At 42.0% G+C, this 16,648-nt stretch overlaps 2 protein-coding genes across 2 annotated transcripts in view; one reads left to right on the top strand and one right to left on the bottom strand.

Moving 5' to 3' along the window:
* wwox (WW domain containing oxidoreductase) overlaps window positions 1–15,156 on the top strand; it is a 147,930-nt gene extending 132,774 nt beyond the window's left edge. The window contains exon 9 of the mRNA XM_074677324.1: window positions 12,004–15,156. Within this exon, the coding sequence (XP_074533425.1) occupies window positions 12,004–12,195 (192 nt within the window). The 3' untranslated portion in view covers window positions 12,196–15,156. The remainder of the gene's footprint in view (window positions 1–12,003) is intronic.
* LOC141796293 (transcription factor Maf-like) overlaps window positions 10,482–16,648 on the bottom strand; it is a 50,130-nt gene continuing 43,963 nt past the window's right edge. Inside the window, exon 3 of the mRNA XM_074677325.1 lies at window positions 10,482–13,259. The gene's annotated coding sequence lies outside the window, so the exon portion shown is untranslated. The remainder of the gene's footprint in view (window positions 13,260–16,648) is intronic.

Genomic DNA, 16,648 nt, shown 5'->3' with positions numbered 1-16,648 from the left:
AGTCCGGGACCTGGTTGGCCTGACAGACCGGATTAGAATAGCCGATCATGGAGAAGAGAGTTACAAGGGAAGAGAGAGGAGGTTGAGGATGTTCCTGCCTAACCGTATTAGGGGAGGGGGTGAAGGAAAGGTTTATGTAGAGGAAGGGTCTGTGTCTGTCGTTATTAGGATAAAAAAGAGGGGGGAACTTCTTGCCTGTTCATATTAGAAAAACAGATGTTGGTTGCCTCTCTGGTTGCACTTTCAGTAGCGCTGAAGGACTCTTGTCTCTCAGACAGAGGTGATGATGAGCCAGCAACAAAAAACTTATTCACTGAAACTTCAAACACACACAATTTTATCCTGGTGAAACCAAAAGGAGGACAAACGAGGCACAAGGTGAAACAACGCTCTGCTGCTGTATCTCTTTCCTCTGTACACACACGCACGCTGGATCAGTTCAGGTTCTTACGCAAAAGGCTTCAAACAAGTGATATATGATGTCTCCCATTGGGCAGACATTTTTCTCCAAAGCCAACCTCGGAGTGAAATAGTGTGACTGAGCTGAATTTATTAATCATTCAATTAACTAAATGTTCCTTCTTGGTTTGGTCCAGATGAATGGACTGTCAGTCTTTTAATGCAATCTAATTCTCAGCACACCTCAGGAGAGATGCTGAGAACTTAACTGCTCTGCAACTCAGAGATTTCTCTCAGCCTTTTGTGCCTTTCATCCACATCACTCGTTTTTCTCACACTCATTTCTTCTTTCATTCTTTCTCTGCATCTCATATTCAGAGTCTAGATTTTGTTTTTTTCCTTTCGGCTGCAACGATTCTACTCATCCTTCCCTCTTCTCTCTTTCACACCTCTCATCTACAAATAGAGTCTTCCCTGTGTCTTTGGGTTCGGTGGGTAAAGACAGTCGGAGCAGTCGATCGTACCGGACTATCAGGCCAGTTCAACATAAATTACCTGTAGCTAACAAAGCGTGTGGCTGTAACTATTACACAGGCAGTCAAAGTCACCCCGACCCACACAGCTGGGATGAATACTCTTTCACACAGAGTGATAGCAGACCAAAAAGAGTATGGGGACAAGATATTTTTCTTTATGAAATACACAAACTTCCTGGTGCAGAAAAGCAAACCTTTTAGCAAGTTGCCAGCGTGGCTCCACTTGGCTGGATCAATGTGTCATATTCTCTTCAGTTAGTAATCTGAAGTTATTTGAGTGTAGGAACTTATTTTTTTTTACAGTTAACTTGAATAAAGATGTATTCAATCAACTGAATTGGATGTTCAGGTTGTGGACACAGAGCTGTGTGTGTTTCCTCTCCCAACTCTGTGCAGGTCTGTGTTATTGGCTAATTGAGAGCGTGTTCTGTGCTGCAGCTCTGCCCTGGAGGTTAGTGTAAGCACACACACACTGTAGCAGGACAAATGAGAATACACCCCGCCATCTGCCCAAGAGAGACACTCCCTCGCCCTCTCCTTGTCCCTCTGCCCTTTGCTTCCCCCTCTCCTTTTACTTGTTTCTTCTTGAGTTTTATTTCTTTCTTTCCTGCTCCTACCTTTTCCTTTAACCCCTTCTTCTTCCTCAGTCTCTCCTCAAAAACTCCTAATTGTTATAGGTTTCAATTTGCCTTTTTCTCTGTATCACCTTTAATTTTGACTGTTCTTACCTCCCTTCACCCTGCTTTCTACCAGCTGCCTCTTTCCATCCTGAGCCAGTCAGTGGGAAGTGTGTTTGTGTGATGTTGTGTTGCGCAGGGTTCAGGCTGTCGTGTTAAGGTGTTACCGTACTCTGACCGCAGACTTTCAGAATGTTCTGTGGGCGCGATCCATAGGGGCTGACACCAAAGGTGACCCCTGGTCGGTAACCTTGGAGACCAACTTTATTAAAATGAATTTGAGTAGAGGGGCCGTCCTGACAGCAGCATAATTACATCGCAGAGCATCAGCACTAATTTATGCAGCCTGCATTCAACCGGTCAGGAGTGCCGAGATGGGGTCAGCTTGGACACACACACCTTAAAACACACTCACACACAGTCTCATATTGGGTGTATTGGGGCACACACACATACACACATGGATCAGCATACCAATACAAATAGGGTAAATGCACTTGAGTTCTTTTTACACCACACAATGTGAGTGTACACACCTCTATGTAGGGTTTTCTGCTTTCAGCATCAGTTTGTGTTAGGATATATGTGTCTATATACAGAGTGATAAATCAAATACATACAATTAAAAGCTAAAGAAACAGATGAGTTGATGAGGTTGCAGTAGACGGTGATGGAGAGAGCATTTGAGGGTTTGATGCATTGCTTAAAGTCACTTCCCAGTTCATATTCTTTGGCTTGTGGTGGGACTTGAACAGGAAACCCTCTGGTTTCTGAGCCAAGTTTCCTTCAGACTGGCATACTGCTGCCCCGAGTAAGTCTTAAATATGTCTCTGTAAAGTTATATTGTGTGTGTTTTTGTTATCTGAATCCACACACTTAGTACATAGACAAAATGCAGATTCCTTTGTGGAAATTAGGGCTGAACAATTTATTGTTTACAGATCGAAATCCCAATTTTAGACAATGCAATTTTGAGATCGCCAAAGCAGCAATTTTTTGCAGCGCTCCTGACTGACACAGGATCTGTTGTGTCAAGTATTATACACATTCTGTTTTACAAATTTGTAGACAATCTATATGTTAAAAGTGCTGGTAAGCAGGTCAACAACACAAAGCCTCTGTTTAGGAGTAGAAGTTGATGATAACAGATTATTTATCATCACTATTGATGATTAAAAAATCGTGAATTGCAATATCTGCCAGAAAAATTAGATATTTTCCTAAAATCGCTCAGCCCTACATGTGAATATCCCAAAGCTTGATTTGAAGAAAATTGTGAATTGAATTGAAATCACAATATCCGCCAGAAAAATCGCAATTCAATCTTTTCTTAAAATCGTTCAGCCCTAGTGGAAATTATCTTAAATCTTATATTTAGAGCATTTAGGAGAGCTCTACTTACCACATATTGATGTTCCACTGTGATGAAAAAACGGTTTCTGTTTTATAAAATTACCAGTCCAAAGACCTTCTCGTTTGAGACCTGAGCTGTTTATGGCTGTGTATCTTCATCGGGGCTGTCAGTGTTAACATGTTAGTTGTGATGTTATTAAAGTCTGATTAATTTCAGACTCCAATTTCTGATTGCACACTGCCCTGGTGTAGCAACGCAGTATTTACTTGAGCAACACACTGAAAAGTCAATCAATAAGTACATGTTATGGCATTTCTTTCTTTCTTTCTTTCTTTCTTTCTTTCTTTCTTTCTTTCTTTCTTTCTTTCTTTCTTTCTTTCTTTCTTTCTTTCTTTCTTTCTTTCTTTCTTTCTTTCTTTCTGCATCATAAGCTTCTTTGACATCACACTCTTGATTTTGGCTCAGCTTGTGATCTAAAGATATTGACAAGATCTGGTGTCAAACTTTTCAATAAGAAATTTACTTTTAAGAGTGAAATGAGAGGGAGTATAAAAAGATGCTTTGAGGAAGAGAAGGGGGGGGAAGGAGAAGGGGTCAGAGGAAAAGGAATGAAAGGAGGAAAAAGTGCAGTAAAGAATGAAAAGGTTGGGCATGGATATAAGTCACAGCAGCGCCAGTCACTCCACTCGAGCTGCTGTGACCAAGGGCACACTAATCTATCCCATTAGCAGATCTCTCCAAGTCTCTCATAATGTTACTGCTAGCTGCTCTCCTGTGACATGCTCCTGCTCTGTGTGTGTGTGTGTGTGTGTGTGTGTGTGTGTGTGTGTGTGTGTGTGTGTGTGTGTGTGAGAGAGAGAGAGAGAGAGAGAGGATATATTTGTATGAGAATGCATGTGAGCAACGGTGTGAATAAGACAGTCAGCATGCATGTGTGTGTGTGCGCGTTAGTGTGTGTGTAATGACAGTTCAGCTAGTCGCTCTCTTGTGAAAATGACACGTTCCTGCCAAATTAATATCATTACTATCAGAGTTTAATGGGCCAGTGCTGCCTTCTTATTTAAAACAGAACATCCCTCTGTTGACCTCCACCACGAGCGGAGGAGGAGGGGCTGGTGGGAGACTGGGTAACAGGGATAGATAAATGAGCAGGACGGGAGATGAACACACTCTGTTACCTTCTACTTTCACCTGAGATAGAGATAAATTTAAGATGGTTTAAGATGAGCTTGAGATCAAGCTAAGAGCTTTTTCGTGGCTGGGAAAAAATAGATAAGACAGAGACTGTTTTACCTGAAGTAATCACACTTTGTGTTTATTCACTTAACTACTCTTTAATAATATTTTCCCACTTGTTCAACTAAAAAGACTCCTCCTTTTACTAAGCTCATGATTTACTTCTGTTTTTAAAAGTTTCGGCCTTATTTTTCATCATTATGTTATTTTTTCCATTGTGTTTTTTTACAGTTCAAGTCAGACAGATCATTTTTCGCATCATTTTTTTATGAAAGCTAAAACTTAAGATAAAATCTGAAGCTTCTGATATATTTTCCTTTTAGCATTTCTGTTAGAATAGTCATTTTTGCTCATTTTTTTCATATTCTTTAACTTACAGGAGGTGTGTGCGCAGTCTCTATGCTCTGTTAGGGTGTCATTCATCTCATGGAGTCAGCACTGTGATAATGAGTTCATTTGGAGACGCTCTCTGCGGGCTGTCTGTGCATGTAGCCACATGCGTGCTTGTGTTTGCACATGTGTGCTTATTTGCAGACTTTATATACAAGAATATGACTATGGGACACTACAGTGTGTGAGTTGCTGCTGGGAACCGTGCACGTGCATGTGTGAGAAAGTAAGTGTGTGTCAGGTTGCCGCAGGAGACCAATTAGCTGGTGCATCAGTGAGAAGGTGAGCATGCACACACCTGTGTGTGGCCCTATTACACCAGCTCATCACACACTCACATAGCGACACACAGACAGCATCACTCTGCTCATAATAGAAACATAGTGACACTCACAGTACACTGACCATATGGAATAATGACTTGGCTGTGTCAAACTGTCAGACGTGAGTCACCAGCAGGCCTTATTCCAACCAGGTGTTGCTAACTCAACCAACTTTTGAGAATTATGGGTGATCTTGCTGCTGCTGAATACTTGTCCTAACCAATATGTACTTTACATTTGAGTATTTTCTCTGCTTAAAGCTGTGAGGCTCGAGGTGGTGAAGCACAGAAGGTGAAATTCACAGATATTCAGTTTAAACTTTGAGGCATACTTCATGGATGCACTCAGGTGAGAGCGAAAAAGCCGATCACAGCTAATAAAGCAGCCAGGCCTCTTCATGTATAATTCAGATCTTTTTATGGTGGGCTCTGCACCCATATGGGCGTGCTGAAGGAAGACTAAGGCCATTTCCAGCCAGAGAAAGACCCTTTTAAAAGCTAATCCCTGTGCCAGAGTCCTGCTCCTTTTACTGCTCCTCTTTAATGAATAGGTGTCCAATAAGGCCTTTTATTGTCTTAGCATATGTTGCTTTTATTAGGGGAAAATAATTAGGTTGTGCGGATCACTTCGGAAGTCCTCTCGCCGGATAAAAATGAGATAGTTTCACAGTCATTGCGCAAGTCCTTCTGATCCCTCATCGTTTTCCCCTTGGATGCCTTGCATCCTAGCTCCCTCACTTCCTTCTCTCCTCTGTTTCCTTGTCTTCCTTCCTGGTCCCTCCCCTCATCTTCATGCCCCCCTCCTTCTCTGCCCCTCTTGTCCTTTGCGTTTCCTGCACCTTGTTCCTTCCCTATTGTTCTGTGGAATATGGAGGCGTTGCTGCAATGTTAGACTAGAGTTCATATTTTCTCTCTCTCTCTCTCTCTCTCTCTCTCTCACACACACACACACACACAGAAACACACATAACAGATGAACAATCACAGTGTGACAGGAGGCTGCCGATGACTGACACTTGGTTGATCTTATCTGGCGCAAAAGGGGTAAAGAGAGAAATAGCGCGGGGAGGGGAGTTGCTCTGCTTTTCATTGTGTCCCTGTCACCCCTACATAGTTTATCCCTTCACTTCTTTTTCTTTCTGTCCACTCATCTTCTGCTACATCACTCTGCTGGCTTAGAAATAAAAAAAAATGCCAGTGATCGGGAACCCCAGGGATAAAGATCCATTTACCTGGAAAAGGTCCTACTCTAACCATTTACCCATGAGACTCCAGTAACAGTAGCTCTGTATGCCCAGGTCTGAAAGATATGAAAGCAGAGGGCGGCACATGGTTGATGGAAAAGGGGGGGCTGAGGAAAAAGGGTGAGGGGGGTGCATGTTAGAGGGATCGAGCTGTATTGAAGAAGTGGAAAAAGAAGGGGGGAGGTAGGTTGCTCCCTCCATCCTTTCCTTAATGCCCCCCAGGGGAACCCACTGCCCGTAGGTGAGTATTAGCCCTCGGCCCGTGGGCTAATGGACGGTATGAAATAGAGTTTAGTCCATACAGATGACCGGTAGGAGACTATTCACTGGGGAGAGCTGTGATGAGGAGATTCTCTGGGGTCTCCGCAGGCCTCGGTCCGACTATGAACCCACTCACATGGAGGCTTTGGATGTGTATGAACGAATCTGTACATTATTTTTCTGGCTCAGTCAGGGTGACAGAGGTCACTGCAGAGTGACGCGCTGAGTGTCAGGTTGCTTTCTGAAGTGTGTGCTGGGGTGTTTGAGGTGCTAATCTCCTCTTTATGTGGATGAGTGGTCAAGCTGTATGGAGGTACGGCTTGTTTATCTGAGGAGACTGCGTTACCCAGGATTCTCTCTTCAGCTGGGATAGGCATGCTTAGCTGAGCCGTCAGCTCGCAGAAGTTAGCTCTGCTGAGGGCAAAGATGGATCTGCACAAGTACACACATAAACTACACACATGTAAAAGTTTTTCGATTTCAATGGTTATTTATTAAATGTAAAATATCTTTAGCACAGATTAAAAATCAGACACCTCCATCTATTTTTAAACATCACAGGCTGAAAAAAGAACAAAACCACAATCCCTTTGGATTCCCACTTCAGGGATAGCTAGTCCACAAGGATGGGCAGAGGGCTGAGGCAAAAACTGCTGCACTCCTCCTGATCCTTTTACTGCAGCTACAAGCCAGGGAATACTTTCAAAAAGCATGCTGTAGCCTTGTTAGATGGGACTGTTGAAATCTAACTCCACATAGAAGAGGGGAAAAAGAGTCAGTTTTCTTAAATATGAAGATAACAGGGTTGGATAGTATTTGGAAGAACCTGTCAGCCCATGATAACCATATAAAACTGTGAATGCTCACCAAACTTGAAGAAGGCTGACAGAAATTACAGAAAAAAATATCAGCTTCAAACATAACGGTTTCCTTGTTCTGCATCATATCCAGAGGGCTTCCACATTACAAGCTTGGGCATATGCTGTAATGATCTGTGGTTCATGCCAGGAACTGGACTTCTCAAATAGTGTCCCGGGCGTTATTGGCTCTGCCAACACTTAGCACTGCTGCTGCTGCTGCTGCTGAACTGGAGCGCCATCACAGAGGTCAGCTGCTGAACACCCCCTCCTCTCTTTTCCTGCTCTGCCTCAACCCTCGCTGCTGTACAAATGCCAACCAACAACAAGTGACACAGATGGTGAGCAGAAACACAGAAGGACAGGCAAAGGAAGAGAACCACCCACAGGAGTAAGAAAACAGGAAGACTCTACACACACTGTCCAAAAGAGGATATTGCCTGACAATATTACCAACCCATTTATTTTTCAACTTTTTTTAAAATTTTATTTTTTACACTTTTGTCTTTTTTCTAGTTTTTTTAATTATTCATTTTTCAGCACATGCCATATGAGAATCTGGGGATTATAAAAGTACCTGAAAGAATTGCTAGGTTTTCAGCATGCATAGCTGTTTGTATTTACATGGTTTGTATGTACAGAGAAGGGGCCAAAAACAGACTGCTCTACAGTACTGGGTTTATTTACATCCAGGTCAGAGGGAGAGGTCAATGTCATAACTACAGATGCCAGGGGTCAAAGGTCACATGCATAGGGCCAGAGATAGCTCATACGGCTGAGTACAACTTGGAAGATGAAGACACGGAACAAAAACACGGCAAAGAAACATTACTGTTAATTTAACAATATCACATCTCCCCCACTTCCCCTTTTTGCTTTTGAATACGCTTAATAAAGAGTTTTCAACAACTGATTATTGCGTAACACTATACAAGGAAATTTCTATTGCAAGCCCATGAGGTTCTTGGGTATTGAGTTGATATTGAGATTGGAAGACTTGGATCTGATCCCAGAGCAGTTCCAGAGCCATAGTTGGAGGATCCCAGGCTTGGCGCAGGCTCATTGTTACTTATTGCAGGGTGTCTCTGAATCTCACATTGCTGACACACAGTGGAGAAAGTTGTCTTTCCCTTGATGCTGCCATATTCCTTTGGTTTGTCATATTGCTATGATGCTGTCATTTTTTTTCATTTTAGTGTAAAGGTTGTATTAGATTTAGGATTGCTTAAATACCTCACATCTGTTAAATTTTCCAACCTTCCACTATCACGGTTAGTAGCAGAGCTGTTCAACTTATAAAGACAATTCTAAATTTAGTGAAGGAGTCTTTTGAGTCCCTGTGTGCTGACAGTGGTGAATAATGGCAGGGTCCAAGTCAAAACTCTCTCAGATAATCTTAAAGTTGAGGTGTTTTAAAGATTAGTGAAACAGAGTTGCTTCACTCAAAGTCTTAAAGGTCCTGTGAGGAACTTCTGGTTTGTGGTGATTTTGGCGCCCTCTTTGGATGAGGCATTATTACCTTTCTCTTTACAAACAACTCCTCTTTTATCAGTCAAACATGTTGATGGGACTTTGTGTCTTTGGAATTGGGAGTCTATAAGAGCTGTTTTTATGGGTGCTGTCAATCTCATTACCTAACAGCTTCCTGTGGTAGCATTTTACAGTTAAAAAGAAACAATCAGGCATTCGCTGATGGTCGCTGTTGCTTTTGTTGGTCATGGAAAGGCACTAATATGATTTCACTTCTTTCCACAACAAGTTAAAGTTCTTCACAGGAGCTTTAATATTTAATCAGTAAGAGATATATTGTAAATCCATGTGCTGGCTTACAGTAAAAAGCCAGCTGCACAGCAATGGGCAACCAAACAAAATGATCAAATTTACTACATTCTGCAAAACCTCTGTGATAACCTGCAACATGGCATTACAGCATGTTATTAACCTGTTATAACTGATAATATATCTGTTGGGCAAGGCAATGTGGATACCTCCGGGAAGAAGAAAGCAGCTCTAAAAACAGCTCAGATGTTTCTCTGTAAACTACTGTACACAAAGTAATGATTCACATCAAGTCGTAGAAGATAGAACAACACACAGTAAAATCCATCAGTTTGTAGACAGATTAATTTACAGGCAAAATCTACAGTTTCACATGAGTTAGAAACAACTGTTAATGTGAGATGCATTTTTGATAAAGTGACATTTATACCTTTCATGTAGATCCAAGTGTTAATATGTGCGTATCTGGGCGTGCTCGTGTGCAGACACATGCTCGTGTTCAGGCATGCACATATGAATACTGTATGTGTTTATGTGTAATGTAAGAGTATTTATGTTGGTGCACACCCCCTCTTGTTCTCTTTCTTACTACCTCATCCACCACGTGCCTCCTATCTGTAAGCATACTCACACACACACACACACACACACACACACGCACACATATACAATGATAGACGGCTGCGGTGGGTGGTGGAGCATGTTAATGCCTAATCTCATCAGCCTTATCTTCTCCACAGGTCGCAGGTCAAGTGGTGAGGGGGATGAGCTAAACACCAATAAGATAGCAGGCACAGAAATGTACTGCTGCATGCACTGCTAACTGCACAGAAAGAAACAGCAATATAGATATTTTTATGACGAAAAGGGGGATAAAATATAGAAAAGCTACATTACTCTGGATTATGAACGCAAAAAGCTTTTTTTTTTTACATTTCAACCAACAGCAGGACTAGTGTTTGGTAAGAGAACACAAACAAACTGCCGTAAAAGTCAGCCAAGTTCAAGGGGGCGTCAGAGGCACTGAAATCTTCAGTGGAGTTAAAAGACATTTAGCTTTCAGACGAGTTAGATCAGATGCCCTAAGCGCGGGGAGATGAGTTAAACTGAGCGCGTGTGAACCTGCAACTCGGAGACACTGCTTGGCATTTGTTTGTCTTTGATATGGCGTCATGTGATGTGGGTGAAGTTATCACCCCGCTGGCAGGTGAGACAGACAGCAGCACACAGAGAGATGCTGCCCTTTCATCTGCTGTTTACCCGCTCTATCATCACACTGCACTTCAAACACACTCAATCTGCTGCTGCTGCGACGCCGCTACCAACCAGGGCTCCTCCTGGCGGAAGTTTACTTAGAGGGGGTTGTGTGCGAGTGTGTGTGTTGATGAGAAAATATTTCTTGGAAACTGTTTTGTGTGTGTGTGTGTGTGTGTGTGTGTGTGTGTGTGTGTGTGTGTGTGTGTGTGTGTGTGTGTGTGTGTGTGTGTGTGTGTGTGTGTGTGTGTGTGTTTCCTTCATTGGATTTGCATTTCTGTGCATATTTTTTGTACTTGCATGTGAAAGTATGAGTGCTTCAGATCTGAATGGATCTTTGCACTTCATGTGTGTTGGTCCCACAGCTGCTTCATGAAGCTGTTCAAACAGTTGGCATGTAACGTGGCTCCATTATGCATGTTTTTGTATGTTTGTTTGCGTATACGGGGTTGTCTCACTCTGTGCCAGTGCTCTGTGCTGAACATTAGTCCTCAGTCTTCACAGCAGTGTTCCCTCCTCCCCTTCTCACTCTCACTGCCTCTCATTGGGAGATAAAGCAGCGAGCCATTTCATGTGGCCATATAGAAGTCGTCTCCAGCCCCGGAGTTTGCAGGGAAGCTGTCACAGCAGCTTTTAGTTGGAGCTACAACATGAAAGATCCCTCTTTGAGCAGTTGGGTTATGTGTGTAATTCACTCTGACGTGTTTATTCTGCTGCAGTTTCAACTTTCATTTCAAATGTCACAGAAGTCTCCCTCCCCCAAGAATATCCCTGCTAATTACTGACTGATGGGACAGGGTGCATTAGAGAACTTAGCAGGTTGCGACTAAATAAGTGTGACGTTACTTTTACAGCTTGTGAAGACATGAAGCAGAGTCAATTTCTGGGTTGAGACTTGAGTGATCTTCCTATTTGTGTTAACCCCAAAAATGAGAAAACTTGCAGAGAAAGAGCTGAGGGTGGAAGCCTTGTGGTGTTTATGTGTTAGTGGTTGTGTGTTAGTGTGTGAAAATATTGTATATCTACTACCAACCCACACCTGATTTAAACACTAAGGTACATAATTGTACTTGCATCGTTTCCAATATGTTTCCCAGCTTTGAAAGCCTGGCTGAACCCCTGTACACATCATGTGAAAATATACATTTTAATATCCATGGAGTTAAAACCTGCTCTTTTACACATGTACATAAAAGCTGTGATTTCCACTGTGATTACCATACAGACAGGAGCTGGTGTCTTTTATTTTCTCGTCCATGTTCTCTTTTTTGTGAGTTTGTACATCTGTAGCATTCTCATGGTCCCATATAGCCAGAGGTCCTGTACACAGCAGGTAGAGAAATAAATAAATAAATATATGTATATAAATATATGTACATTAGGGGGATAATGCTGTTCTCGTGATCCAGTCACCACGAGCTGCAGGGGGATGGGAGAAACAGAGCTTGAGTCTTTTTTTTTCCTGTTGACACTGTCCTTCTGTCTCTTTTGACCTGTCTCATGTGTATGTGTGTGTCAGTGTTTGTGTCTCACAGAGGACAGAGCATATTGTCCTCTCCCTGTTTTAAGGACAGGACACATCCTGATGTCCGTGTGTGGGCTCTCTGTGTTTTGTCTCCTCCTGCAGGCTGCTGATGCCTTCTCATGGTCACATGGTTAAATTCATATTTCTTCCTCTGTGTGTCTGTCCACAGCAACAAGGGGCGGCCACCACGGTGTACTGCGCCGTCGCTCCAGAGCTGGAGGGGTTAGGCGGCATGTACTTCAACAACTGCTTCCGCTGCCTGCCGTCCATGCAGGCCCAGGACCAGAGCAGCGCTGCTAGCCTGTGGGAGCTGAGCGAGCGGCTTGTTGCGGAGAGGTCGGCTGGCATACAGACCCTCTGATGGAGAGAGGAGGAGGAGGAGGAGGAGGTGCAGGGGATCAGCTGAAGGAAGAGCAGCAGGTCATGTTGACGTCCACTTAGGTATGAAGAGAATAAAAGGTAACTGTACTCTGACTGTACAAGAAAGCTGCCAAACCACGGGAGTCCATCTGGATCTGTCACATCACTGGGGGCTAAAACACACTACTCAAACAGTAGAGGAGAGGTTTGATATACACTGTATTAAATGGATGGAAGCTGAGTTCAGCTCTGCTGTGGTAGTTTACAGTGGGAAGGGAATGTTTATATAAATTCAGGGATCTCCAAAAATTTCTTTTCTTTCTCTGCTCATTTAAAACTCTTTCAGGTCTTTTTAGAAAATAACCTGTGCAGCAAACACAGGGTCTCCCTATTATTATTAAGCCTTTTCAAATTATGTCCATATATTAGGTATCCTCTTGTCTAATTCTATGTTGGTATTTCCTTGTCATTTATGGGAATTATTTTTTAATTTTTGTGCTAAGTCTTTTTTTGGGCATAGAAGAAAAAAGGTATGATGGTCATGTGACACTCATGGTTAATAAACACACTAGAGATATGAGTATAGTGGCTATGTACATAGTTCTGTCATAGTTTTATTTCTTATCAATGTCCCTATTCTTTTTCTGTACAGTATTTACAGTATCCTGATATCTGAGCATGTGCTAAACAAGTGAAGACGTCTTATGTATTTTCTTTTTGCTATTTGACTCGACTTATGTATCAATAATCTAAACTCTGGTAAGTCTAAATTACAATTTGGAAGCATTTCTGGGATGATCCGTGTCCTTTAGAACTGCAAAATACCGGTGGTGGAAGATCTTTTTTTCCAGAGTCCAGGACCTTTAATTTCTGTTTCCCTCAGGATGAATGTAAGTGATCCCAGTCTCATGTTTTTTTCTGTTGTTGTCATTGTTTTAATATTGGACACTAGCTTCGAAGTTGCCCTGAAGCTGCTGTTGGGACGCTTTTTGAGACGTTGTGCTTTATGGCAGTCTGAGTGCCGTAGGTTGCTCTTGAAACATCAGCAGTCCAGTATTATGATATCTGTAAGAGAAAAGAGGGAGAGAAAGACAGAGAGGAGATTTAATAAAGCTCTCTTTTAAAGTAACATGTAAATCGTTGTGGACACAAAAAGAAGAAGTCTGTTCATTCTTGGGCCATTAGGGGGAGATATTTGTGTAGGGAGATGACAAATAAGAAACACAGACCAAAAGGGGATTGTTCCTGAGAAAACAAAACGTGTTCATTGTCTACAGTTAACAATGTTTTTGCTGATTTATTTAATAAAAGGTAGTATTTTATCTCTGCTTTGCTCATATGACTCCAGCTCTAAGCCAGATCAATCAGCCAGTGACCACCACTCACACGAACAGTTTGTCTGCTGAGTAAATTGTGCCGTACACTAACAAATACACACCTCAAGAGTTTCTCCAAACTTATGACTGCTTTTATCCTTCTTTTTCTTTAATACTTTTCCTTGTTCTTTCCCTCCCAAGTACACAGAACGCACACTCACGTAGAGACAGAAACACGCTGGGCCTTCACACAGATGTGGTCTGCACACAAACTGATACGGGTGCCCTGTTATAATCTTTACTGTAGTACAGGTGTCTTATCACTGTTCTTTCACAGTAAGGTACATACTTGGTACACAAACACACTCAAACTCACTCTGCACATGTGTCATATCGACTTGGTGAGCGATCATGGGAGGAAAAAAAGCAGATATTTTAATGAAGCAATCCAGGATGTGAATCTCCTCTTAGTGTACATGTACTTTAGATTCATTCAGATATTAAATCATCAGTTGCTTCATAAATGACTCATTTAAAGTCATAATATGTAGAAAAAGAAACAGCAACAAACCATAAAATATCATATAAAGAGGCATTGTTGATAAAATGAGAATCACACAGCCGCTGTCCATGGTGCTGATCGGAGTCTGACTTCCAAAATGGCTCTTAAAGTTTCATCTCTTGTGAGGTAGGTTTGACAACATCTGGGCCACATAAAATTTGCTTGTTTGTTCTTGCGTCCACCAGATTTCCTAAAAACTTTCCCAGCCTCTCACGCTCTGTGTTAATACTGTTTAATATATCAAACCACTTCTACTGACTATTTGAAAGAAGTCAGAGACAAAGTTTCACTTTTTTAAACATCAATTTTATCACATGAGCCATGAGAGCAAGATTTCACTCTGAGGACTTCTGTCCAGTTTGCACTCCCTAAATCACTTCCCTCCAGGGACGATCTCTCCTTTTTGACTGTCAGAAAACTGTCCCTAATGCATGCTGAGAAGCATGCAGTCTAAGTTTAATCCTTTATTCAGAGTCCTTTTCTATTCCCAGTGTCTCGGAGCTGGATCACATTCAACCAGTACACTAAAACCTGCAGCTACACCTATTAAATCTGTGAGTGTGTGACATCATCATGCTCAGCCGAGCTTACAGGTTTAGCTTATCAATAACAACTCTATAAAAGTGGAGCTTTAGAAAGCAGACAGGGCGATTGAGGAAGCCTTCGATCGGAGGGGCGGACTCAGACACAAAGGAGAATCTTCAGGAGAGCAACAAACAACCGGACGTCGGTGCGGCGCTGCACTGCAGTGTCCGATCCCAGGGTGTGTGAGTATGTGTTTGAGTAGAGAGGGATGGTCCTGCCTGGCTCTCATACAAAGTCCTATCGATCAGGTCCTATCGGAATCATCTGATAGCTAATCAATGAGCTACACTTCCTCTCAGCAAGCATGCAGGAGAAAGAATCACGGCTCTCACAGGAGTGGGACCTTGATCCTTTGACCCCAGGCCCTGTACACACACTCACACACACACGCACAAACACACACTTTGTCTATCTGTCTCTCCTCATTTCTTTGTCTCTTTATCACTCTCTCTTGGAACAACAAAACAAGACAGTATAATAACCCAGAGCTGGTGTAAACTAAATAACCAATATACATTAGAATGATATTTTAATTAGTCTGATTTACAGTTGATTTTTTTTCCTCCCTTCGCTGACTTTATTTCAATTTGGGCAGTAATTGTTTACGACTGACCATTTCATTTTCCATTATTGTTTTTATTTCTTCTTGTGATTAATTCCACCTCTCAGAGAACAATTATGAGAGGATTGATTTGATCATGCCTTTGTTCTGCTCTTATCGGCTCCATTGGCTGAGGGTGTGCCATGTTGCCATTTCAAGCGGATATATTTAATAATCACAATCAATGTTAAAGCTCTCTCTAGACTCAACTAACTCAATAAATATCTGCCAGGAGGAAATTTACCATCTAACTACAGCCGGCAATAAAGTCTTACTCTCTCCTTCCCTCCTTCTACCTCCACCCCTTCGCTTGTCCCATCGCTCTCTTTTGAGGATGACATTGTGATTAAAATGGTTGATCAATTTTCATAAAGTACCTCAGCAGAGTCGATTGAAACATCATTTCCTTTCAATATCTGCATATTTGCCTCGCTTGCAGAGTGGTTTTGGAAGCTTAAGATTACTTATGATTTTAACAACTGTGGTATAAGGAAATTAGGCGATCATTTCCCCAGAGTCTTTTTTTACTTCATTGGTGCTTTTCATTAATAAAAAAGAAAAGAAAAAGCTGCTTGTCCAAATAAAATCTCTTTATTTTATAAGTCTTGTTTTGCAAATGAAAAAAACCCAAACATTTTAATTCAATTAAAGGATTGCAAAGCTTGTGCTGCACGAGTGTGTATGTGTGTAAGAGAGTTTTAGAGGTGAATACTGCAGTAGGCCTTCCCCATCTGGCTACGCTGATTGCGTTTCTTTCGGTTTCTAAAGTAGTGGCACTAAAAAAGACAGTCTTTCCAGTTTGGCATACTGTCAAAATGAAAGCTCGAAACAAAACTGAAAATGAGATATGAAATATAGCATTTGAAGGAGCAGATGAAAGTTGTGTGATGTAAAGATGTTCAGGCTGTTGGCACACGTGACAAAGCAGGTGTTACTTTATGCTTCAGCCTTTGGTGTGCTCGTCTTAGAAACACTCAGAGAAAGCAGTGTTGATAACATTTGAATGTGGATACTGTAGCAGTGATTCAGTGATCCTGTTCACCATCAAACGCACTTATGTCCCCCTGTAGATCTGCCTGCAATCTATAACTTTCTCTGTTTTTATTGAAGCCTCAACACGGCACCTTTGAGGAAATCCTCCCAACCTCCAAATCCCCAGCGTGTCCTCACCGCTAGACAGCATGACCTTGTAAACCCTGAGTTATTTTACTCACCCATTGTGTGAGAAGAGGAAGAAAAAGGAGAGTGAAAAGAGGGGCAGAGGGGGGGAAGGAAGGGGAAAAAAAGAGCCCCTGCATGTCACAGCTTTCAAACACAAAGAAAAATGAGCACTTGGGCTGAAGTACAATTATTAGCCCCTGTCTACAGATTCATCACACTGTAGAGAGAG

This window comes from Halichoeres trimaculatus, unplaced genomic scaffold (genome assembly GCF_033239565.1).
Source record: "Halichoeres trimaculatus isolate MK-OKI-2021-1 unplaced genomic scaffold, fHalTri1.1 fHalTri1_scaffold_10, whole genome shotgun sequence".
NCBI lineage: Eukaryota > Metazoa > Chordata > Actinopteri > Labriformes > Labridae > Halichoeres > Halichoeres trimaculatus.
This window is presented reverse-complemented; position numbering and strand designations above follow the sequence as displayed.